Genomic DNA, 26,227 nt, shown 5'->3' with positions numbered 1-26,227 from the left:
GTCCGGGCGAACTTAGCTGCCTTTTTACTTGTTTTATTTAACGTTTTACGACCACAAATTTTGGCCTGGTGATTCTTTCAATAAAAAATGTATATGATCGGAAGTGGTACCTTATGGAATAGTCACATCAATTGGGTAAAATCAGTTTTAGCCTAAAAACTTTAATTATAGCCTTAGCCATATGGCTGGAGAGGCCAAAGACGTGCCTTATCGACATAAGGGTTTAGATCCTAAGTCTATTTGGACCAAATCCGTTTCAGGGCATTTTTAGCGATGTCCGTCCGTCTGTCTGGCTGGCAGGTGCGCACGATGCACCTCCCCAATAAAAGGTCGAAATTTTCAAAAAACAATATACCAATGCACATAAAGACAAGAGATAATTCAATTTTGCTCCAACTTTGCAAATCCTTATATTTGAATCAGTGCTAGGTCAGTTGCGAAAATGGACAATGTCGGTCCACTCTATCAAGTACTTCCCCTCTCCCCCCCTCCAAAGTTTGAACATTTTGAATAATTTAACTCTTATAAAATGTTCAAATTACACACATCGCAATATTTTTATTAACCCAAGGTCTGATATGAAGATGAAATATATCGACACACTCCTTCTGTTACCTCCCTCACAGAGGGTCTAAATGTAGAATAATCAAAACGATTATAAAATCGGAAATAAGCATCTGGGTCTCTTCATATAGCACAAATCCCAATATTTCTACTAACACAAGATCTGCCGTGAAAATATCGATCCATTCCTTACCTGTCCCCCACAAAGGGTTAAAATTTTGAATAGCCATTAAATTCAAAAAATTCGAACCCCTTCTGGTACCTCACCCACAAAGGGTGAAAATTTTCAATAATTTTGTCTTCATATCTTGCGAAACAATTCGGCGATTCTTTACCACTTTTTTATATCTAACTATTTCTCTCGCCATAAAGGTTCAACAAATAATAATAATAATAATAATAATAACAGAAGTCAAAATATATTTAAATTATCGAACATTGTCTGAGGATATACATCTGTCTACTGATACTTTTTAACCTGTTTTTTATAATTTTCAATAATTTTACAGAGTTTCAGTCATTTCTACGGCAATATTTCTCAGTGTGGAACAATTTTCTGTATTCTATTCTTAATCGATATATTTTTCTGTAATGTAAAACGCACTGTTTAAAATCAAATCTTTCTAAGTGTAATTAACAACAGCTTATTACATCGTTCGAATTGAGTCGTACCCTTTTGTTCAGAATAAAGTGGATACGACTTCAATAATTCTGTAATTTTGTTAGCACGAGTTGCATTGCCAGTTTTAATGATTGATTTTATAACAAATTGTTTTTATTTGTTTTCTTGTGCAACCTTTTTTGAGTGTGTGGTTTGGTTAATGATTTGATTTGATTTTAGTATTATAAATATTGTTTTCATCTGTTTGAATAAAATTATTTTTTTTTTTATATAGAGGTAAACCTTCTGATGATTCATAACATAAATATATTTAATGGACTGCTCATTCAATGCGAGTGCCTCAGCTTTTCAACTATATTTCAAAATGTGTAATTACACTGAATATGTACATATACATAGCTTATAACATTGATAATAGTAAACATGCCAATGACAAAGTCCACTGCAGTGAAATTATCAATAGTAAGAAACAATTAATGATTTGAAATTAATTTTATAAATTCAAAAAAAAAAAAAAATAAATAAAATAAAATAAAAATAATAATCAAATACATGAATAAGTGTGAAGAATTAAGTAGAGCTCACTGTAGATAACAATAATTCATTTGTTATTTTGAACATATATTTTAAGAGACTTTAAACGCTACAAGGATTTAGAAGGGTAATGGCAAACTTAATTCTATTTGCTTGAGATAGAAAGGAGATATTTTACTTTCCCTTAATCACTTCTGAAACCAACGATTCCCCAACAAAATATATCAAAACGGGAGAATTATGTCGAAGCACCGGTACTCATGCTTTCTTCTACAATCGACTGTTTTGAAATGAGTGTGTCAGAATATGAATTAATGCTGAAATTTTAATTCCCACAAAAAAAAAAAAAAAAAAAAAAACTACTTTTATATCAAATAAATTAGAATGCATTCCGGATTAGTTTAAAACAAGTGTATTACCATTGGGAAGTGTGTTTATAAGGCAATACCACCGCTAACTGTTGAAGATGCTAATATTTTCAAAACTGGTTGAATTTGCAAATCTGACGTAAAACACATCTTCAAGCCGACTACTAGTAGGAACAAAAAACAATAATATTCAGAAATGTTCAACACGTGCAAAATCAAAGTATGAGCAATATTTTTTTGTATTAACAGAATAAGAAATCTGGAAAATAAGTAAAAGTGATCGAAAGGTATAGCAAAGACTTTACAATGGAAGTTATATTCATTGTTTTCCTATAGCAATCGATCAAATAGTAGTCGACAATCGACATAATAGTAGGCTATCTGTTGATTTTCCAACCGAATTGTGATAGAGAAGCCAATTTTTGCTGATGGGTCATGTTCGAAATGCATCATAAGTTGTAGCTCCCGCAATTTCGAATTTTAATGTTTAAAGCATAATTTTTAAATAGAAGCATTTGAAATAGGGTAATTACCATTCTGAAAGAAAATTGTCATAAAGTTAAGGCAGACTTTCGACACATTTTGAACGGAGTTTTCTGAAATTCATGATTTAAAGCACATAATGGGCATTTAAACCTCTGAAGGAGAAATATTAACAAATGGTTTTGGTTTAAGTTTAAGTTTACATTGGGTTGGAACCAATTTTGGAATAAAATTTCAGCATAAATGCTAGTTTCAATATTAATACTTTTAATTCTCATTAGGGAGAAAATCCTATTCCAAAAACCAATAATTCTAACCTTTCTCACATAAAGTTATAAAGTGTTGAAGATCCAAATATTGTGAATTGTATTATTTTGTATGTATAAAATATAAAAGGCCAAAAGCCTTTGAAAATTACAATTTATATATGCTCCAACATTGTATGGCAATCACTTTGTTGTTTAAAAATAGCCAGGCTTAATCCCATTGTTGTTGTTTTTATAGAAACAAGTGGAGAACGATGGTAATGTTTACCAGGGGACAGGGCAGGGAAAGAGCCACCAATCCTCATCAGTTCCCTTGTTTTTTGTCTGGGATATTTTAGGGATATTTAAGCGACATTATTTACCGGAATTATTTCAAATTTCGTATTTTAAGTTGGTACTACAACCTATGACAAAATGTTTTGTATTAGGGTCCACGTCTTCGTATAGCCCCCCATATAACGATATTCGATGTTTTAATGATTTTAGCGACATTATTCACGTCTTCATCTACGTCTTCGTACAGTCCCCATATAACGGTTTCCATTTAGAAGGTAGTTTTCGGATTTTTTCAATTTCCTTCCAAATGATGGAGGACATAACAAGTTCGGCCCAGTCGAACTTAGCTGCTTTTTATACCCTACACCACAAGGTGTCTTTGTGCATTTGTTTGTAACAGGCAAAAGGAAACGAGATAGATCCATAGTTCCTTTTGATGATCTGCAAAGAATCACATTCTCGATTTATGCATGTCCGCCCGTCCGTCTATCCATGTATTTTTGTAAACAAAGTTCAGTTCGCATTTATTGCCCTATCCAGATGAAATTTTGCACATATCATTTGTTTGGCCCAAGGACGAACCCTATTGAAATTGGAGATAATCGGTCAAAATTTAGATATAGCTCCCATATACATTTTCGTCCGATTTGCCTTTTATTGTGCTCTAAACGTGTAATATCAGGCCGAATGGTATGGAATTTTGTACATAAAACCAGATTAGGCCTGAAAATAAGTAGGCCAAATTCTATCGAAATCGGTTCAGATATATATTGTTCATCCGATTTGTTATTTTTGTCCTCCGCAGCCGTAATATGCATTCTGTAACAACAATATTTGGGGAAATATATCAAATGCAGATCAGAAATATCTTTGCCAAATTTTATCGAGATCGGTTCCGATTTGGATAAAGCTTCCATATATAACTTCGTCCGATTTACCTTTTATTGTGCACCAAACGACTAATATTGTCCAAATTGGATGGAATTTGACACATACGACCGAATTGAGTCTAGAAGGCAGTATGCCAAATTTGGTGAAGATCGGTTCAGACATAGCTATAGCTCCCATATATATTGTTCATCCGATTTGTTATATTTGTTACCCACAGCCGTAATATGCACTCCCTAACAACGATATTTAGAGATATATATTAAATACAGCTCAGAAATATCTTTGCCAAATTTTATCGAGATCGGTTCCGATTTGGATAAAGCTTCCATATATATCTTTATCCGATTTCAAATTAATTGTACACCAAATGGGCAATACAAGTCCGAATTTAAAAGATTCAAATGCTTCGGCATATTTAGTCCCTTCTCAAATAAAAAAACTTTTAATTTTTATATGGAGCTTTACTAAATTAGCAAAGTGGTGAAGGGTATCATAAAGTCGGCCCCGCCCGACTTTAAGACTTTCTTTACTGGTTAATAATTGTTAAATAACTAACACACTTATCAAAAAAATTAACATTTTCTGACGAAGAAGAGTATTTTTTAGGTAAAATTGAAAAAAATATTCTTTAAACGATCAGCTGAGAAAAATAACAGATTTTGAACTTAGCTCTCCCTTGCTTATTTCATAGAAATGTTTACTGTTGAAACTACATTAACACTTAATTAAATTAAATTAAAGATTCGCTGGTATAAAAATCAGACCAGCATTGCATTTGTCTCTGAATCGGCAGAGTATTCATTTCAACTGTATCTGCAATAACCAGACACTTTACATCATTCGCATCCGCGCTCACACTATCCCAAGTGATGGCACTAGTTTTGTAACAATTTGGAGTGGAAAGTAACGCAAAATTACACCACATGCCAATCATTTGCGATCTGCAATCCAATTCAGTCTGGGAAGATAAAAGAGTTTTTGATATGGCATTTCTAAAGAGATAGCAGACCTCATCACCATGGCCAGCACCTGTGGCATTGGGATCGGAACATAGGAACACTCGAGACAAATTTCCTTTACTCGTCACAAAATTAAAAAAGTAGCAATATGTGGCGGCATTCTTGGCATATGCTGAGCGAGCTTTAATGGCCCGATACATGGGATGCCAGAAATATTTGTGACCCATTGCATCCAGGTAGGACAGAAAATTCTCCCTTATATGGGGATCCATGCCATTGAAATATTCCTGTTTTAGTTTGTCCAACATTTTGTGGGTTTCTGTTCCCGTTAACTCGAGTTTTATTTCAACGGGTAATAAATGTTGTAAGTTTTCGGGGTTTCTATACAACTCCTCATACTCCTTAAGATAGTGGTAGTAAAACAAACCCTCAGCTGAGTTACCTCCAATAATGACGGGTATTGTATTACCCCAGGCAGTGGAGAGTAATTCCTTAGGCGATTTGCTGATTATACAATCTTTGGTCTCATATGGCTCCGCAACGGGTACAAATGAGCAGAATGCATTAGTTTCCAATATATCTGTATCTGTTAATAGATCTCTGGGTTTGATGGTCAAATGTCGAGATTTACATGCCATTAAGTATTTGTAAACAGCCTCATCATCATTGCCTCCCTTGTAGCCCAAGTGACAGGCCAATTTATAGCCCCAATCATGTTTGTTGGTAAAACCCCATGGACATAATGCAGAACCCGATTGTAGAATGGCCTTGTGAAACAAGCCCTTGGCATGAGGAGACAGCATTAACATGTGCGTCGAAACAGCTCCAGCACTTTCTCCAAAAAGAGTAATATTTTCCGGATCTCCATTGAAATTGTGTATGTTTTCTTTGATCCATTTTAATGCTAAAAGTTGGTCCTTTATGCCAGCATTACCGGGTATATTGAGATTGGGATCGTCGAGACAGAGGAATCCTATAATAAAATATATTTAAATTTCTTTTGGTGACTTTCAGAGATATGAAAAGTCTTACCGAATACTCCAAGTCTGTAGTTAAAAGTCACCACAATGACATCCTGAGTCATAAAGAAATTTGGATCATACAGATCTGTTGTGGCCTCGCCAAATTGAAATCCCCCGCCATAGATATACACCATTACTGGTAAGGGTTGTTTAACGTTCTCATTCTGTAAAATGGGGAAACAATAAAAGAAAAATAAATTAACAAGTTAGAAATTATCAAATGATATATTTCTCAAGATATAAACAAGTAAGTTGACAGTTAGCTGAACACGACAAACAGATGGACAAAATATGGCTACATCAGCTCCAAATAACCTTAAGAAATTTATTTCAATGACATGGGATCTAAAATCGATGTTTCAATGAGACACATTTTGGGCAGACTTTTTTATTCTCTGTGGAGCCTCATAAGTGTAACACTGGTTCTATTCCCTGACCGTGTCTAAACCTCTTACACAATTTGAGTGACCGGCCCGTTTTGTATGGAACAAAAAGTTGTAGAATTTTCGATCATGAATTCTGAGCGGGGACCCTTCTGATGACGCGGGTGCCAAGAGCTCCTAGATCCATTAATATAGCATGACTGTGGAGTGGCCACTGTTTGGATGCAATGCGTTGTTATGGTTCATACGTATTCCCAGAGGTGTAAGGTAGACTAAACCTCTAAGATCTGGAATACCGTGGAAGGCTACCAATCTATAAGATAACTATCGGTAATTTTAAAGGAGCACTGACCAACGCATCGAACCGTGGTTGGGGCCTTCAAGACGAGAATCATGTAAAATCCCTTGGACTTCATTTTCTCTGATGCCATATGGCTGGTGGTGAAATAACGGATTGTCAATAAAAACTCAATTCGAGTACATTCGAATGTTGTTGAGAAATTTATATACTCTCAAACTTATGGCTTTGGAGATTATATCGTTTTATAGGTCAATAGGTGCCTTATCGAAATACCGGTTTTAGACTTAGTGCCTTTTTAGACAAAATCCGTTTATATACATTTGACGATTTAGCAGTCCTCCGAAAAATTCGCTCGGATTTGTACAAAGACTGAAACCCACTCGAATTCGAGCGAACTCAATTTTTCGATGTTGCTCGAATATGAGTGAGAATATTTTCCTCTTTGTTGAGTATGAGTAAAATTCGTTCAAAATCGAGCGAATTTTACTCTTGCCCAGCACTCTGTTAGTTTTTATACCCTCCACAATACATAGTAATGAGGGTATATTAAGTTCGTCATCTAAGACGACTTAGCACTGTCCGACCGTCCATTGAAATCACGCTAGAGTAAAAACGAATTAATATAGGAAGCTAAAATTATGAGCAGATCACTCTCTTTCCTGCAAGCAGGTCAAGATCGAAGATGGGCTATGCAAGCCCACAATATCGTATAGCCCCCATATAACGGTACCGTCCGACGTTCGGTATTTTGGCGATTTTAGCCACATTTTTAATTTGAATTATCTGCAATTCTACACAAGGAGTTCTTTAAGAGCATTTCTCCCTCTGAAATAGAATTGTTTATATAGATTCAAATTAGCGCATACCCCTTTACAATGGTTTCCACCATTATTCGGTATTTTGATGACTTTAGTAACAGTATTTATTGGAATTGTTTCAAATTTCGTATTTGAAGATCTTAATAGGTGCTACAGCCTGTGCCAAAAAATTACATATACAGGTCCACGCTACGTATGTATGGCCCCATATAACTGTACCTCCAGATATTTGTTATTTTGACGATTTTAGCGACGTTATTCACCGGAATTGTTACAAGTTTCGTATTTGAATATCGTAATGGCGTATGAGGAAAATTGCATTTACAAGTCCCCGTATTTGTATGAGCCCAATATAACGGTATTCGATATTTTTATAATTTTAGCAGCATTTTTTTATTTATTTATTTATTTTTTTTATTTTTTTTTTTTTTTTTTTGAAAATTTATAGTGTATTCAAGGTTTTGGTCGGGCCTTCCTGATTTTTTATTTGTTGTTATATCGTTGTTGTATTTCTATATATGTTTACTCTTCTGGGCAAGGTCACACCCTCCTCTCACCATCTTCCCCTCTCTTCACTCGCCCTATCACCCCCGTCTTCCCTTTCATCTACCCTCTTCACCCTTTGCCACCATCTTCCCATTATTTCCACCATCATTAGATCCATTTCCAAGATGGCATATGTAGATGCACTCCTTCTGCTACATCTCAAGCTATCGAATATTTTAAAGAAATTCAATGTGACTTTAGCCCAAAATAGTCAAAATCAGTCCAGAGTCATCCCTACGAAATACAAAAATGTTTAATAATCATAGCGTTTATAATGATTCTCCTACTTCCTTGAGCTTAAAAGGGGGTTCATAAAAATTTCTTTTTTCTCGTAGGGTTTTTATTTCATAACCACCAACTTACCTCTTTAACATAAACATTGAGGTATAAACAATCCTCCGATCCCTCAACGAATCCAAACAATGCATTCACTTGGCAAGGTTTTGATTTTGTTCTCGTACAGTTAAGTATATCCTGCCATGGCTCAGGAGGTTGCGGTGCACGAAATCTCAGCTCATTAATGGGTGGTTTGGCAAATGGTATACCTTCGTAGGCAAAAAAGCTCTGATTTGAATCACAAGAATTTATCCGTTTAACTCCCTTAATTTGACCATAAGAAGTGTTGATAATTCTATATTCATTTGTGGTATGGCGTAACTGATTGTATTTGTAATTTATGTAACTAAAAAAAAACACGAAATTAATTCAATAGAATATTCATCATTTGTGACAGTTTAAACTAAATACCTAAATGCGTTTTGAATGTGTTGAAAGAAACTAGCTTTAAATTCCATTTTGAATATGTTTTCTATTTTTCTTTTGGATTAATTGAAATGCTCGCGATTTAAACAGCCGCGTTGCACGATTAACACTTTCGAACTGATTAGAACGTGTGGCCGACTAATTCTCCAGACTGCATGCATTTTATGCTAGGCTGTTTCGGCAAACAGGTATTCGAATTAATTATTTCAATATAATTGTTTATTTTTAATGTCATTTACCTTATAACATTTTGTTGTTGTTGTTGTTGGAACGCTAGAATTTTGTTTTGGTAATAAAATTTATATTCGTCAAACATTGAACAATGTGCTAGGTCTGGTTGGTTGGTTTGCGAGTAATTAAATATTAAAGTCAGGCGTTCATTTCGACTTGCATCGTCGGTGTGAATGTCCAGCAGTCTCGACGACTCAATGTGTTCATCGAGTGTCACTCAATTGCGGACTGACAATATGACTCAAATGTAAGTACAATGTGGTTGCCAGTGGCGTTGCCGTGCTGGGTCATTTTATGGACATTTATTGCTTTACACTTTAGGCCTATGTCAGAACTTTTGTGTAATTGATGTAGTTATAGGCATTTATTATTTATATTTTATTGTCGTAAATGTGCAGTTGTAAGAAAAACAATACAATTTCGGAAGATCTGGTATAATGAGCCAGACTCGTAGCGGCATTATTCGGTCCATGGGTTCTTGGTACTCAGACAAATAAAATGCCATAACAAGGACTAGCGATTCAAAAATCTTGGAAGGGGAAAAATTAGGAAACTTTGAGAAGCTACTTATTTGTGCCTTGACCTATTGCGACAGAAAATCAAAAATCCAGCAAATTCTATTATGACCTCGATAAGACTACGTCAATATGAACATATTTTGTGAAATTATTTAACTCATAGTCGAGTCCCTAAAGAGATCCGTTAGATCCTCCTGCAATTTGCGTTTCTTAAAATCACTGATTTTGAAAATATTTTGTTTTTATTGGTCTAAACAAATAAATACATACACAAACGTCGGATACACTTAGAAAAAAATTGTAATCACCTGCTTCTTATTGTACCATGCATAAACCTACCCCTTTAATGATTTTGAAGATAGAAACAAATCTCTAACATAGAAGATGGATTTCACCACGAAGACTACTTCGACCCAATCTGCGAATTTTTTTTATTTCAGATACTAGCTTTTCACGAAACGGCTTAATTGAGGAACCCAAAACAAATTTATGTTAAGTACATTGTAAAATAAAGAAAGTTAAGTCAATTTATATAGGCATATCCATGGTACAATGATATCAAGGTAGGGCTATGATACCATATGATTTCAATTTTTTTATTTTCTTGGCTTAATATGTCATCTTTATTTGTTTATGTATGTGTTTTCTTTTCAGTAACAAAAAAATTGTTCAGAAAACATTCAAATTCGGATGTTTTCAAAATGTTTATTTCATCGTATGCATCGACAAAATCTGGAGTTTTTGTAGTGAAATAATCCTTTAGAGATATATAGAACCTGGTTTTGAAAAGAAGTGTTGACCTTTCATTCAGTTTTCGCGGTTTTCAATTATTTATTCAAAATAAATGCAACAAGTTGTTTGATTTTTTATTGTTTTGATACTATTTCTGACATTACAAGCCAAACAGGTAGACCTCTATACTTGCAATTTTTTCAAAGTTGACCTACCTTCTCTTCATTGTACCATGGGCATATCCATCTCTGAATTTCCCGTAATTTTCCTTGTCAAATTTAAGAGAATAAAAAACAGGTTCCCATCTCTGATTTGTGTGTATATATTGGAACATGGTACAATAAAAAGGTAAGGTAGAGCTACCAGCTGATTACAATTTTTTTCTAAGTGAGCCCGACTTCTGTCAATTTTGTGTATGTATTTATTGTTTTGAAAAATAAAAACAAAATATTTTCAAAATCAATTATAGGAAGAAACATAAATAGCGGCACGTGCATTAATGATATTAACCAAATTTACCAAATTTAGGATCATATTTTTAAGAGAACATCCAGGCATTTCATTCATTTTTCGCGCTATTTGATACATTTGAAAAGTAACCACAAAATATCAAATAAATGAAAACAACTTGTTGGATATAATTATGAATAATTCTGACAGGAAGCGGGCATTGTATTTCTGTAGTTTTACGAAGCTATTCTACCTCCTTATTGTACCATGATATTGGAATTATAATATACATTTTGACAGAGATATTGTCAAATGAATAATTAAACAAGTAAAGATACATTAACTTTGGCCTGACCCTCCACCTTTGGGTAAAGGAAACATTTTTATATAAAAGTATCTGAATTCAAAACGGGAACCTCAATAGACAATTTTATACTTTTAAGGATTGTCATCTACCAAATCTTCTTAAATAACAAATTTGAAATAATTTCGTGTGAAAAATGTGACCAGGATTATGAAAATACGGAATATCGTTGGGTATCATTATATGTACGACATAGAAAACCGTGGAACTAAATATTCAACGTTCTACTACTGGACCTAGAACCCATTATGAACAAGTAGCAAATTTTAGACAAATCCATCAAAATCCCGAATATCCGTAGGCACCATTATGGGGGGCTATACGAAAACGTAGACCTATATATACAATTTTCCACCACCGGAGCTAGAACCCATTGCGAACTACAAATACAATTTTTTGGACAAATTCGTGGCAAAATGTGGCGAAAATAATCAAAAAACCGAATATCGGAAGTACCGTTATATAAGGGCTATACAAAAAACGTAGGCCTATATATAAAATACTCCGCTACCGGAGCCAAAATCCACTATGACCTACCAACACCATTTTTTAGATGAATCCGTGAAAATGTGGCAAAAATCATCAAAATACCGAATATCAGGAGTTACCGCTATAGGGCGGCTATATGTGGACCGATATTTCTTATTTTCAATATCAGCCATTCTAGACACAATATAAATTATTCTGCCAACTTTTGAGCTCTAGGTCAAATAATGTGGGCTGTATCGTGATTTCAACACACAGAGGGACAGACAGTCATCGTTAAATCGACTTAGCATTTTATGCTGATTATAAATATATTTTTATGGGGCTACGACGAATATTTAGGGATGCTTCAAGGTGGAGGGTATAAAAAACTAGTAAAAAAGCTGTAAGTTCGGCTTCGAACTTTGAATACTCTCCACCATTTGGAACGAATTTGGCAATTTTCAAAAAAATAAAATTCGTTAAAAATTCTAAATGACGACGTGGACCTGCATAGGCAACATTTTTCATAAGCCATTACAATACACAAATGCGAAGTTTGAAAAAAAAATCGGTGAATAATGTAGCTAATATTATCAATATAGGGACGTACTATTATATGGGGGTTATATGAAGACGTGGACCTGCACAGACAATTACGAACTTCCAACACAAAATTTGAAACAATTTCGATGAATAATGTCGCAAAAATCATCAAAATACCGAATATCGGGAGGTACCGTTTATCAGGGCTATACGAATACGTGAACCTACACGGATAGTTTTCTGCCATAGACCGTAGTATCCGTTACGAACTTTAAATACCAAATTTATATTGTCCCTAAAATCGCCAAAAATCGAATATCGGGAGGTACCATTATATGGGGGCTATACCAAAACGTCGACCTTCATGACCCATTTTTAATACCAAAATCCTGCAGACATATTTGAGTAAAATTTTATCAACCTACCTCATTTCGTTCGGAAGCTAGAGTGATTTCCATAGACGGATAGACGGACGGACATCGCTAAAACGACATAGAATTTTATGCTGATCAAGAATATATATGTACATTGTGGGGTCTGAAATGTACACTTCGGAATGACCAACTTATTATACCCTCCATACTTTTGTGGAGGGTATAAAAAGGGAAAATATGAACCAACTTGTAATCGCCCTTAACGAAAAAAAGACAACATTTTAATTCACTAAATTTCGTAGATTCTGGTAAGACAGCCAATTGTGAAAATATTGTGATGTGATCCCATTTTTCTTTTATTTTATTATATTTTTTAGTTTGGCTCATCACTAGTTCTCCATGGCATCGATATGAAACGTGTTATTATTAAATTTTTATTCCACAAAATAATTTACTTTTTAACATTTATTTCTTTTCGAAAATATTTGAAAATTTAACAAATTTGCTTAAAACCAAACATTTTTATATAAAAATATAAATTAAAAAAATATACAAAATATCACTCTATAATTTTTGGCAAGTTTCACGTAAAGCTTAAAATTGTAACTCTTAACACAATGGCTCTTTGGTATAAAAACTATCCCAAACAGTTAATAACTTATGCATTGGTACATCAATAAATTCCACATCATCATTTATGTTCAGCAATTTAAAAGGCTGCTTTGGATCGTTGTCCACACTCACGGGTTCCCATGTGGTGGGTGAGATCTCTCTGCAGTTCGGATTCGATGTGAGAGCAAAATTGTACCACATACCAATCATACGTTGTATGCATTTATATTCTCTTGTTGCTGTTGATAACTTCTCGGCATTGATGTTGTAGAACATATAGGATATCTCATCGGCATGACAGACACCCTTGACGGGACGACCACACTTTAAATTACGATAATGATTGAAGAATTTCGAATCAAAATCAAATTGATAATAATAGGTGGGTGTTGGTGCAGCATAGGTTGTACGGGCTTTGATCGCCCGATGTATGCCATGCCAAAATGTTCGCTGGGTCATTAGGTGCAGGAATTCATACAATGTCTCCTTGGCATGGGGTTTCTTGTCCCCGAAATAGAGTTCTTTCAAACGTTGGCCCATTGCCTTGAGATCCTCCTGGCTGTGGGATTTTTTCAAATCATCGGGGAGTAGATTTACACAGTCCGTTAAATCATTGACTTTGTAGGGATACTTCACAACTTCGCTGTAGTGAAACAGCCCCTCAAAAGAGTTGCCACCAATCATCATGGGTATGTCATTGGACCAGGCCGAAGAAAGGTATTCTTTGATGGGTTTATTTATAACACAATCTTCCGAATCGTAGGGTTCAATGACTGGGCCAAAGGCAAAGAGCAGATGATTGAATTGTTCTTCTTTGGTTAGCAGTGATGTGTCTTTTGCCACCAAACGACTGGGGCTTTGTTTGGCCAAGTAACGATAGACCTCTTTGTCGTTGTTGTTGCCCTTGTAACCAATTTGACAGGCCAGCCGATAGGCCCAATTTGTGGGATTGCTAATTACCCATGGACACAGAGCCGTTCCTGATTGTGCAATTGCCTTGTGAAACAGACCCTTTGTGCGTGGTGTCAGACACATTAGGTGTGTAGAACCCCCACCGGCACTCTCTCCGAATAGTGTAATATTATTCGGATCCCCATTGAAATTGTGTATGTTCTCTTTCACCCATTTTAGTGCCATGATTTGATCTTTTAGACCGGCATTACCGGGAATTTGTAGATCGGGGTCATCAAGACTCAGAAACCCTGAAAATTAGGGAATTTGGATTAGGTGATTTAAATTAATGAAATATTGAATGGATGCTTACCGAACACTCCCAAACGATAGGCAAAGGTAACCAGTACCACATCACGTTGCATAAAATAGTCGGGAGCATATATGTCACGAGACGCCTCACCAATTTGGAAACCTCCACCATAAATCCAGACCATGACAGGCAGGGGTTTGCTGCTGGTGAGCTAAATAAATAAAAATAATAGTTATGCAATTTTTAATCTAAACAAGAAACCAAAAGTCGGGCGGAGCCGACCATATGATACCCCATACTGCTATGTATGTATATGGGAGCTATATCTAAATTTGAAACGATTTTCATCAATTTAAATAGGGTTCGTCCTTGGGCCAAACAAAAATTTTTTGGAAAATTTCATCTTAATCGGCTAACAAACGCGACCTACATTTTGTTCCCAAGAATATATGGACAGCCGGACGGACGGACTGACATGCATAAATCGACTCAGAAAGTACGTCTATGTCGATCCTCAAAAGTAACTATGGGTTTAATTCGCTTCCTTCTCCATGATACACACAAATCTATAAAGACATAATACCTTTACGTCGGGCCGAACTTTTTATTACCTCCTCCACTATGTTTATCAAAGGTACAGTTGTATGTAGGAGTGTAATATTGCAGTTTCTGGAACTCGACTGCTATTAAGTCTTGAAATAATGGCCTGTAGTAGAAACTTCCTTTTATTCCCTTTATTCGGATATAAGTAGGACAATCATAGCAACGATCATTTACATTATAAAAATCTCTCTAACCCCATTTACCCAATTCAATAAATATTTTTTTATATATTTGTTACCGCTAAGGAAGTGGAATATCACCTCAGATACAGAACAAATAATTGCTTTGCTATCACTTCCATGGTGGCGCCCAACATCAGTTAGTCATTTGCTAAAACCACATTTTGTTTTTGCTTAGCTCAAACCTTATCCAATTATCGAAACTATCATTTCACATACACACACACACAGCTACATACCTTCTTCGAGTACACATTCAAATACAGACAATCTTCGGAACCCTCTATCATTCGTCGAACGAAATGAAATTGCATTGGTTTCGGTTTGTAATCGGTACAGTCGAGAACATCTTGCCATGGTTCCGGCGGTTGTGGTGCTCGAAATCTTAGCTCGCCCACAGGCGGTTTGGCAAAGGGAATACCTTCGAAGGCGAAATATTTATCTTCTTCGTCGTAGAGCGTTTTCCGTTTCAATCCTTTCACTTTGCCCAGCGATGTATTTATGATTTCGTATTCCTTAGTGGCCAGACGTATCTGTTGGCTTTTGTGTGCAATGAATCTGTATGAATTGGAAAATGTTAATTGCAATTTATATTGTTAATATTGAACGGGAGGGTTTGATTAGTAGTTATTGAAATATATATGTGCAAATGTACATAGAGGAATAATTGGTATCTTTGAATATTCAATAGAATTTTGAATTTAAAGTTTATTTTATTAAAGACTTTATAATGCCCCCATCACTGAAAGGAGAGTATGTTAAATTTTATATATTTTTGAAATCAACCAAAAATTCGAACGAACTTGGAATACGAAATTTGAAACAATTCCGATGAATAATGTCGCTAAAATCATTAAAATACCGTTATGTGGGGGCTATCCGAAAACGTGGACCGATATGACCCATTTTAGAACTTAACCTAACTACTGGCAAAATTAATGTGTTCAAAATTTTAGCCTTCTATCTCAATTTGTTAGAAAGATAGCGTGAGTACAACAGAAAGACGGATAGACGATATATACTTTGTAGGGTCTATTATGAATATTTCCAGGAGTTAAAAACGGAATTACAAAGAGGTCTTCAATTTGAAAAAGATTTGTCGAAGGTTAAAATTGTTCCGATATCATCAACATACCCAAGAAATTTTCAAAAACACAAAAAAACAAAATAAATAAAACCTTAGAAGTACCGAAAATAACTGTTATATTGGGATCTATACGACGACGTGGGCCTTCATAGGTAACTTTTGTCATAAGCCATTACAATATTCAAGTACGAAACTTAAAAAAATCTATTAATAATGTAGATAAAATCATCAAAACACTGAATATAAGGTGGTACCCTTATATCAGGGCTATACGAAAACCTGGAACTGCATCAGGCTGTATCACCTATTAGGCATTCCAAATACAAAATTTTTAACAGTTTTGGTGAATAATGTACCTAAAATCTTCAAAATAACGAATATAGGGAGGTACTGAGATATGGGGCATATACGAAAAATTGGGCCTGCATATCGTTATACGGAGGCTATACGAAGACGTGGGCATGCATACGTAATTTTTTGTCATAGGCTGCAGTACCCATTACAAATTCTAAATACAAAATTTGAAACAAAGTATGGAATACAGGGGGGAGGGGTTACCGTTGTATGTGGGCTATACGATATCGTGGACCTATACAGACATTTCTCTTCCAGGGGGTAAAGTGCTTAGAAAGAACTTCTAGTATGGATTTTTAGACAATTCCATTGAAAAATGTTGCTAAAATCATCAAAATACCGAACATAGGGAGGTACCGTTATATGGGGGATAAAAGATATTGTGGAAACAATACTCTTCCAAAGGGTAAAGTACTCAGAAGGAACTAGTTTTGTTGATTTTCAGACAATTTCATTGAAAATTTTGGCTACAACTATCAAAATACCGAATATCGGATGACACCGTTATAAGGGGGATTTACGATATCGTGGACCGATTTAGCCCATCTTCGAACTTGACCTGACGGCAGAAAACAAAAAATACTGTTCTGTGCAAAATGTTAGCCTCCTATCTTCATTCGTTTTGACTTCAGCGTAATTACAACAGACGGACGTGGCTAAATCGTCTCAGAATTGTACCCTAATCATGTCTAAAATTGATTATGTCCAAAATGATTCTTTTGGTGAGATACAAACGGAATGACGAACTTAATATACCCTCCATATTATGTATAGTGGAGGATATAAAAAATCGTTTAACGTAGTAAAAACTTTAGATTCTTGCAGGTTCTGCAACAATACTTTTTTTATGGATTTAAAGTTTTTCATTGGCATTCGTCTAGAAGAACTAATCAACCTTGTTTATTGTTCCACAAAATTGAATTGGATATTTTGACACTTGAAACTACAACAATTTATTTGAACTTTCATTCTCAACTTTTTATATTTTTAAAATTTGTTTCATATTCCTCATTATTCTTAAAAATTACAATGTGCCCATTTAATGGACGAAATTATAATGAGATCAACAATGAGGAGTCGAATCAAAATATTTTAGACGAAAATCAAGCAACTACGGAATCCAATGAAAACATTTTGGATCAAAATCAAGATATTTCTCCCATAACCATACGCATTGAAGTTCTGAGCAATGAAAATGAGGAAGAAACTGAGAATGTGACAGCTGGCGCCGCGGAGAATGAAGGTCTGGCTGCAGGAGCCACTGAAAATCGCAGTAATGCAAGTGTTGAAAATACCGCTACTCTAAATTCTCGAAATTCATATACGCATATGAATGGACATGATTATGATAGTAGTGGTACAGATTTTACAAATCGTTATCATTTGAATAGTCGAAGAAACCATCGAATGAATAGGAGATACCATAGGCGGCATCGTGATCGACAAATATACAAGAATTTAAAATCGATTAGAAAAATTATGGGGAGAACATTTTCAACGCTGAGAAGAATAAAATCCCTAATACAACAGGCGATGTTCTAAAGAAACTGTTTAAAGAAGCTAGTTATTAATTAAATACAAAATATGAGTTTTCTTGTGTAAAATTTTAATAAAAAGCATTATCTAATTTGCATTTTTTGTAATTGACACGTGCATGTTATTCTGCTTTCCATCATTTAAATCATGTAACCGATCAAACGCCTTTATTATATAAATAAAACGACTAACAAGTCAGAAATCATGTGCATTTTTATAATTAAAAAAAAATCAATAGAAATTATTACTGAAACCAGTATAATTTTCACAGCAATTAGGTGTCCGCACCATCCCTCACTTATATTTCCACATAATTTTACAAGCAGGAGAAAACAAATTGCTATTTAGAAAAAAGAACAAATCTTGCCTTTGCATATACAGGGTGAGATGACAAGACTGTAACGAAATTCAGGAAGCTGTCATTTATAAGCCACTCGTTCGACAGCTGTAAAAATTATTTCAGTGACAGCTCATTATATTGTTTACAAAAGTACAAAAGCATTTTGGTGAGAATTTTCCAGAAAAAAAGTTATTCGTGATGGAATTCAAGCGTGATAGTGCGGTTTTTTGTATTTGGCTGGAAAACCACAAGTGGCTATCTTTAGAGCACTTCAGCATTTAAATGTGAATAAATCTTTCATGTCCCGTACCATCGCTCAGGAAGAAAACCGAAATAGTCTCAAAAGAGCTACAGAATTGCTTCGCTTGGCCGAAAGTTGTAAACGGTGAACTGCCGAATTTGGTTTTCTCCGATGAGAAAACATTCGTTGTCTAACAGTTTATAAACAAACAAAATTATTGTGTTTACTTGCCAAAGAGGTCAGCTGTGAATGTGTACCTTCGGTTGGCCACTAGAACTCCAGCCCCGGCCATGGTGATGGTGTGGGCCGCCATAACAGCCGATGGTCGCTCTAGGATCGTATAAATCGACCGTGGCATTAGATTAAATGCCGAGTATTATCGCGAAAATATTCTGGAGGGTGCATGAAAGCCTTGGGCAGGAAAAAATTTTGGCCGCAGACCTTGGACATTCTTACAGGTCTCAGCACCATCGCATTCAACACGCGCCACCCAAGAATAGTTACAAAATGAGGTTCTTCGCTTCATTTCCAGCGGCCAATGGCCACCAATATCTCCGGATATCAATCCGTTGGACTATTGTGTCTGGGGTATTTTAGAAAGCAAGGTTGGCACCAAAAAAGTACCAAAGTGTCGGTCACTTCAAGCTAGGGCTTTGCCGGGAATGGGCCAAAATACCACAGAGCAACATTCGGGCAGCATGTGACGGTTTCATTGGCCATTTGAAGGCCATAATTCGTGCCAAGGGTGAACAATTCAAACAAATCTAAATTCTAAAATTCTAAAATTTGATGCCATTTCCGACATTTTTTGCTTTCATTCAATAAAATTAAAAAAAATCAAAATTACGGCGGTTGACTTTGTTGCATTTTTTTTATCTCACCCTGTATATGTACAAACATACATACACACATATACTACCAGTGAAGTTGTAAAAATATTTTATGTAATTAAGATTTAATATAGCATGTAAAAGTTAAAACAACAGCAACAACAATTCACATTTCATTGCAAAAGGGAAAAAGTGCTTCGTAATTCCTATGAATTGAGCGAGCATTTATTTTTGTCGCTTTCCGTTCTTGTGTTGTTTGTAAATATTCGAGCTTTTGATCAATTAACCTTTGAATTGTAGTCTATGAGTAAATAGACAAACAGACAGAGAGACAAACCGACAGACAGATAGACAGACAGTTGTGTTACAATATTTATGTCAGCCTGTAACTGTGGGAGTGTGTGTGTGTGTGGGTCCAGCATAGAAAGGGGAAGTGTTTACTTGTTGGCGTATTCTAAACAAATTGCTAATAAAAATATATTTTTTTTTTTTTTGTTTATATGGATTATTTTTTTATACGTTGCGATACAATAAAGTACAGTGTACTACAGCTTTTGTACTTTGGCACTGCTTCTTTATTAAACACTTAGTTTAATTTCTTTCTCCATTGCTTTAGTTTAAATGATTTTAAAAATAAACAAAAACAGTGCGATCATAAAAGGTCATAAAACAAATTGCGTTTCCCATTGAGAGCTATTAGCATTTATGCAAAAATCAGTTGGTGAAACTGTTTTATTTTGCAGCACATAAAACAATTGTGTTTGGATTTGAGGCGTCTTCGATTTTTGGGTCTGTAAACGTAATTTTCTAGATTGTTTAGAGGGGCATCTATCGTCACTCACAAATTGACTGATTTTTGATATGAATTCTGAAAACGGTAGACGATGGATGTTTACTCTGGGTTTGACGATGGATGTTTACTCTGGGTTTGCGGTAACTTAAAGTGTTGTATCCTTAAAGCTGGCAGAAAATCGGCGACGCTTTTGACATTTTATTACAGTTATGATTATAGAGACATTTCTTCGCGATCTTCGTGGGAAAAAAATAATGAAACCAGTGAAAAGTTTGGATTAATAAGAGATTCCACTTGCTTTATGTTTCTATAGATTATTTTTTTAAATGTTGATTGCTTGTTGGAACCAAATAGAATACACCATCCTTTTTCCAAGTGTATTTTTATAATCTACACCATGAAATAGATGATATTAGCGATTTACTGAACGTCCGTCCTAATGTCTGCTGAAATCACAATAGAAATCACGGTAGGTTCAGCCCAGACAAAATTAATGTTTTTCACTTGCTATGGGAAATTTGACTCTTTGTGGGGAAGGCATTAGAACCAAAGCTTAGACTTCCAAGGTTGTTTATGGCATAAAACATCCGTTTTAAGTTATGAGTCTTTGAATCCGAAGCTCCTGAACTACTGGATCCATATATCTGGCCTTCATACCAGATATTTTGTGAGAAGTTTATAAGTTTGTCGCTGTATATTTGTTCGTAAAATTCAAAAGAAAACGCACAGTTCACTATATTGACCCAAAGACGACCCCTGTTGAAATAAGCTTTAATCCGTCTAAATTTAGATATAGCTTTGATATATATTTATCCGATTTCAGGTTTGTAGTACACTAAATCAATAATATATCATAATAATATATCAAATCCGACTTTCCAACTCGTTTTTGAAGCCTCCACCATAGCATGGAGGGTATATTAAGTTTGTCATTCCGTTTATAACACCTCGAAATATAAAAAAGTAGACCAAACAAAGAATATATATTCTTGATCAGCATAAATTCTATGTCCATGTCCGTCCGTCTACATGTCTATTCGTCTGTGGAAATGACCCTAGCTTCCGAGTTAAATTATTTGGGTTGATTAAATTGTGTCCATATGTTTTTTTATATATTCAGGAATGTTGGGATTGTAAAATGGGCTAAATAGGTCCAGTCACACGTTTAAGCTAAATTCATTGAAATTTCGCACATTGGGTTCCCAGCTTGTTGACAACCATGTAGTCCATATTATGGTATGGATCTCATATAACTGTACCTCGATATTTTGATTATTTAGAGTTGAAAATGTAGCTCAAACCTTCAAAATACTTACAATTTAAAGGGTATATAAGGGACATACAAGATAGTATATTCTAGAAGGTAATCCTGATCATGAATGTATGAGCTCCATGAGAATTTAATCACTTATTGGAGGAGAGTGTTTCAAAAATACTTGTATGCTAGTGTAACTTAATATAAGGTACATAACATTGCAACGATAATGACTTTTAATATTTTTTTATTAGGGGTACCAAATAAAACCATAATTTGATAACTTTGTTTTTTTTTTTGTCTGCATTGTTGGTGGTCAACTTTGCCGTGATTAGAGCAGAAAATGCAGTTTATTAAACTCGACTATTATCAAGTATATGGCATACATAACTATGTATATAACATAGCTGATAAGAGTATAAATTTGGAACTCATAGATTTGTTATCAGTTGAATAACAAACTGAAGCATTCATAGTGGCTAAACATAGTTCAAATAATAATAAAGTTCGTGTTATAGATTCAACACCCATGCTGCAGAACCACTTACCAAAAAAAGGAATGCGAAAAACTTTCCATAAAAAATTGGAGCATTTCAAGATGGTCCACCGATTTGGTGACCCTCCCACGAAAGTTCTTGATTTTAGAAAAAAACAAGTAAAAAAAAAAAAACATTAAGTTCAGCCGGGTCAAACTTTTAATACCCTCCACCTTAGGGTAAAGAAACAATAGAAGAAATGTGGCAAAAACCATCAAAATACCGAAAATCGGGAGGTACCGTTATAAGGGGGCTATATCAAATCATGGACCTATACATACAATGTTTCGCCAACGGAGCTAAAACCCATTATGACTACAAATACCAATTTTCGGACAAATCCGTGAAAAAATGTGGCAAAAATCATCAAATTACCGAATGTCGGGAGGTACCGTTATATGGGGGCTATACCAAAACGTGGACCTATAAATACAATGACTCGCCACACGAACTGGAACCCATGATGATCTACAACTACCAATTTTCAGACAAATCAGTGAAAAAATGTGGCAAAAACCATCAAAATACCGAATATTGGGTGGTACCGTTATATGGGGGCTATACCAAATCATGGACCCATACATGCAATGTTTTGCCACCGGAGCTGGAACCCATTATGACCAATAAATACCAATTTTTAGACAAATCCGTGAAAAAATGTGGCAAAAAAATTAAAATACCGAATATCGGGAGGTACCTTAATATGGGGGCTATACCAAAACGTGGACCCATACATACAATGTTTTGACACCCGCACAGAGACCCATTATGACCTACAAGTACCAATTTTCAGACAAATCCGTGAAATAATGTGGCATAAATAATCAAAATACCGAATATCGGGAGGTACCATTATATGGGGACTATACCGGAACGTGGACCGATATATCTCATTTTCAATACCAACCATCCTAGACACAATACCAATTGCTCTGCTAAATTTTGGCGCTCTACGTCATATAATGTGGGCTGTATCGTGATTTCAACAGACAGACAGACGGACATCGTTAAATCGACTTAGAATTTTATGCTGATTATGAATATATATACTTTATGGGGTCTACGACGAATATTTAAGGATGTTACAAACGGAATGACAATGTTAATATATCCAAGGTGGAGGTATAAAAATATGGCGTTTGACTTTGTTGTAGTTTTTTTTTTATCTCACCCTGATTTTCTGCTGGTTCGCTCTTTGTGCGAATATGGTGCCATATTACAAATGAGCAAAATTGTCAAAAACCAAATATATCATAGAAATCGACGTGAGTATCCGATTTCCTTTAAAATGTGCACTTTCTCCACGAAGGATTTAAATTCTGGATAGCAACTCTCAAATTTCGAAATGTATTTTGTGATGAATGTGAATTGAATATGTGTGTGCACTCTGTCTGCCAACTCTCCAGCAAAGAGAATTAATGGTTATATATGCTGCTGGTATATATTTCGCAAACTGATTTATACTGATTTATTCACCTTGTTGGATTGAACCTTACCTCTTCAGACAAATAATTAATTTTACTTTTCACTGCAGAAAATTATTTTCGCATATTTCTTTGTTTGTATTGAACTAATTATTTGTTGTAACTTTTGATTTGAATTAATTAAATTTATTGCCTCATTTCCACCGAAAATTATCATCGCATTGTTCGTCACACATTTGCACTTGACTTACTTTCCCAGCAGCTTAATGAGATCAATTGCTCCAATATTTAAATCCATGTTGTCTGTTAATTTTCTTTATTTAATACCGCCACAATATTCTTTTGGCCAAATTTCCTATCCTTGTCCGAGTCGGAAAATGATATGCCGCTGTTTAAAACACACCTCGTTGGTTAATCACTTTTAAATTGACTGCTTTTTTAGAGAAAATGTAAACGAACAGAACAAAAAATGAAAAAAAATCGCATTTCATTCTGCTTCAGTTTAATCCATTATTATTTATATAGTCGCCAGTGAATGTGTGTGCGTGTGTGTTTGTGTGTGAGGAGAGTATGCCACATTCACACATGGCGGACTTTTGTTTGTAAATATATACAAAAGTTTGTTGTGTTCTTTATCGCCGTTTGTTGAAACACAAACAATTTTTGTTATTGTTTAGTTTTTGTTGTTGTTGTTGCTGCTGTTTTAATTTTTCCCTCCGCCTACCGAGGGGGACCATTAATTATACTCCACAACATCAATGCTCGCTTGTCCAGCCTATGGAACTTAATCGTATTGATAATACAACGAATACCGTTATAAACGAATAATAATCAACGCATCGAACCGGCCGTGGGCCGCGGTGCCACACGAACGCGATGTCTCGTCCAATACATTTCGAATGCGGAGAAAGAATGGGCGAGAGTGTCCGGCAACATTGCTGGCAACATTCGTTTAGCTCAAAAACCTCACATGTAGTACTTATTCGATGGATGTTCGAGTATATGAGTATGTGTGTGTGTGTGTTTGCACTTGTGCTAAAATAAGTTGTATAGGTCGTATACGTCGTCGTGGTTTGTATACGACAAAACTGAAGTATGCCTGATGTTGTTGCATTCGCCTGTCCTATAATTATATTGCTAGAGATTCCATTGGAATTCTGCGAGTTGGCGTTGGTTTTTTATCTTTTATTGTTATTGTTGTCGTTGCTGCTGCTGATGTTCGTATTGACGTAATTTCATAGTACTTGGAGGTGACGTTTTTATTGTTGTTACATTTGTTGATATCTCTGCCGGTCATTTTATAGGTTCTAGTTTTATTTCAGTTTGTTTACAATTGTTTTGTTTTGCATTACTTGCTAGCGTGGACAGTGTTTTGAAAGGGATTTTATAGTTTGATAAAGTAATTAAAAGAAATATATTTTTGCCTATGGTAGTTCGGAGTAAGGGAAGAACATTTAAAAATATTCCTTGTCATTCAGTTTGAACTATTTGATCCCTGTAATGATTGTTGGTGATAACAGCCGAAACTTTATACACAATATACGAATATTTTCCAAAGAAAATATAATGTTACGAATATTTTCCAAAGAAAAACAGTTGACTTTAAAACTGTCAACTTTAAAAAATGTGGGAAATTAACGTTTGGGGAAGCCAATGACAGCAATCGCCGATTTGGCAGATTTTTCAATTTGCAATGGGTATAGCGTATTGAAAATTCATCGCTCTGTTTAGAGTGTGGAAATTTTTATGTTGAAATACAAAAAATATATGTATATGATTAGTTTAAGAACAGAGGTTAATGTTATACGGTTTAGCTATATCGGACAAGGATAACAACAGGTTTACAGGTAATCACTAAAGGAGTATGGCTCCCCCTGACCTCGAAGAATTAGCCTGCTGAAATAGGGCTTTGTTGAATACAGGATGAGATAATCGGTCAAAATTTATATCATTTTTATTTATATTGGATTAGATTAAAAAATAGCTGATCTATATATCGCCATAATTTTTAAATTTTGTTTTTAACTTTATTGAATGAAAGAAAAAAAAATGTCGGAAATAGCAGTATAGATTTGTTCGAGTTTGTCACCTTTGGCACGAATTATGGCCTTCAAACGGCCAATGAAACCACCACACATTGCCCAAATGTTACTCTGCGGTATTTTGGCCCATTCCCGGCGAAGCGCTTGCTTGAGGTGATCGACACTTTGGTATTTTTAGTGTCAAACTTGCTTTCCAAAATACTCCAGACACAATAGTCCAACGGATTGGCATCCGGAGATTTAGTGGTCATTGTGCGCTGGAAATGAAGCGAGGAACCTCATTTTGTAAGCATTCTTGGGTGGCGCGTTCTGAGTGAGATGGTGTTGAGTCCTGTTGGAATGTTCAAGGCCTGCGGCCAAAATGTTTGCGTGCCCAAGGCTTTAATACACCCTTCCGAATATTTTCGCCATAATATTCAGCATTAATTCTGATGCCACTATCGATTAATACTAGCGGAGAGCGACCATCTGTTGTTATGTCGGCCCACACCATCACCATGGCCGGCGCTAGCGTTCTGGTTACCAACCGAAGGTCCACATTTTCGGCTGACCTCTTTGGCAAGTAAACAGGATCCTTTTTTTGTTTACAACTGCTGGACAACGAATGTTTTCCCAACGGAGAAAACCAAATTCGGCACTTCTCCACTTTCGGTTAAGCGAATCAACACCTTAGCTCTTTATACATTACACCACAAGGTGGTCAGGGTATTATGTCT

General features: G+C 35.3%; 2 protein-coding genes across 5 annotated transcripts; both read right to left on the bottom strand.

Moving 5' to 3' along the window:
- Nucleotides 1–1,775: 1,775 nt before the first annotated feature.
- On the bottom strand, nt 1,776–9,146 carry LOC101898698 (esterase B1-like). The gene is made up of 4 exons (XM_059118093.1): nt 8,781–9,146; nt 8,397–8,715; nt 5,996–6,149; nt 1,776–5,936 (listed from the first exon to the last, which is right to left on the bottom strand). Exons 1-4 carry the CDS (start codon nt 8,825–8,827, stop codon nt 4,735–4,737), a joined length of 1,722 nt encoding a protein of 573 aa, XP_058974076.1. The 5' UTR covers nt 8,828–9,146; the 3' UTR covers nt 1,776–4,734.
- Nucleotides 9,147–13,019: 3,873 nt separating this feature from the next.
- LOC101898347 (esterase B1) lies at nt 13,020–24,383 on the bottom strand. Of its 4 annotated transcripts, none has more exons than XM_059118090.1 (4): nt 24,194–24,383; nt 15,313–15,631; nt 14,352–14,502; nt 13,020–14,289 (listed from the first exon to the last, which is right to left on the bottom strand). In XM_059118090.1, exons 1-4 carry the CDS (start codon nt 24,223–24,225, stop codon nt 13,085–13,087), a joined length of 1,707 nt encoding a protein of 568 aa, XP_058974073.1. In that variant the 5' UTR covers nt 24,226–24,383; the 3' UTR covers nt 13,020–13,084. The 4 variants fall into 4 exon arrangements, with proteins under 4 accessions (XP_058974073.1, XP_005175160.3, XP_058974075.1 ...); XM_005175103.4 differs by lacking the exon at nt 24,194–24,383 and adding an exon at nt 23,721–24,187; XM_059118092.1 differs by lacking the exon at nt 24,194–24,383 and adding an exon at nt 23,522–23,692.
- Between the last annotated feature and the right edge of the window lie 1,844 nt (nt 24,384–26,227).

Source organism: Musca domestica, unplaced genomic scaffold, assembly GCF_030504385.1.
Source record: "Musca domestica strain aabys unplaced genomic scaffold, Musca_domestica.polishedcontigs.V.1.1 12, whole genome shotgun sequence".
NCBI classification, from domain to species: Eukaryota; Metazoa; Arthropoda; class Insecta; order Diptera; family Muscidae; genus Musca; species Musca domestica.
Note: the sequence above shows the minus strand (reverse complement) of the source record. Positions and strands in the feature narration are given on the sequence as shown.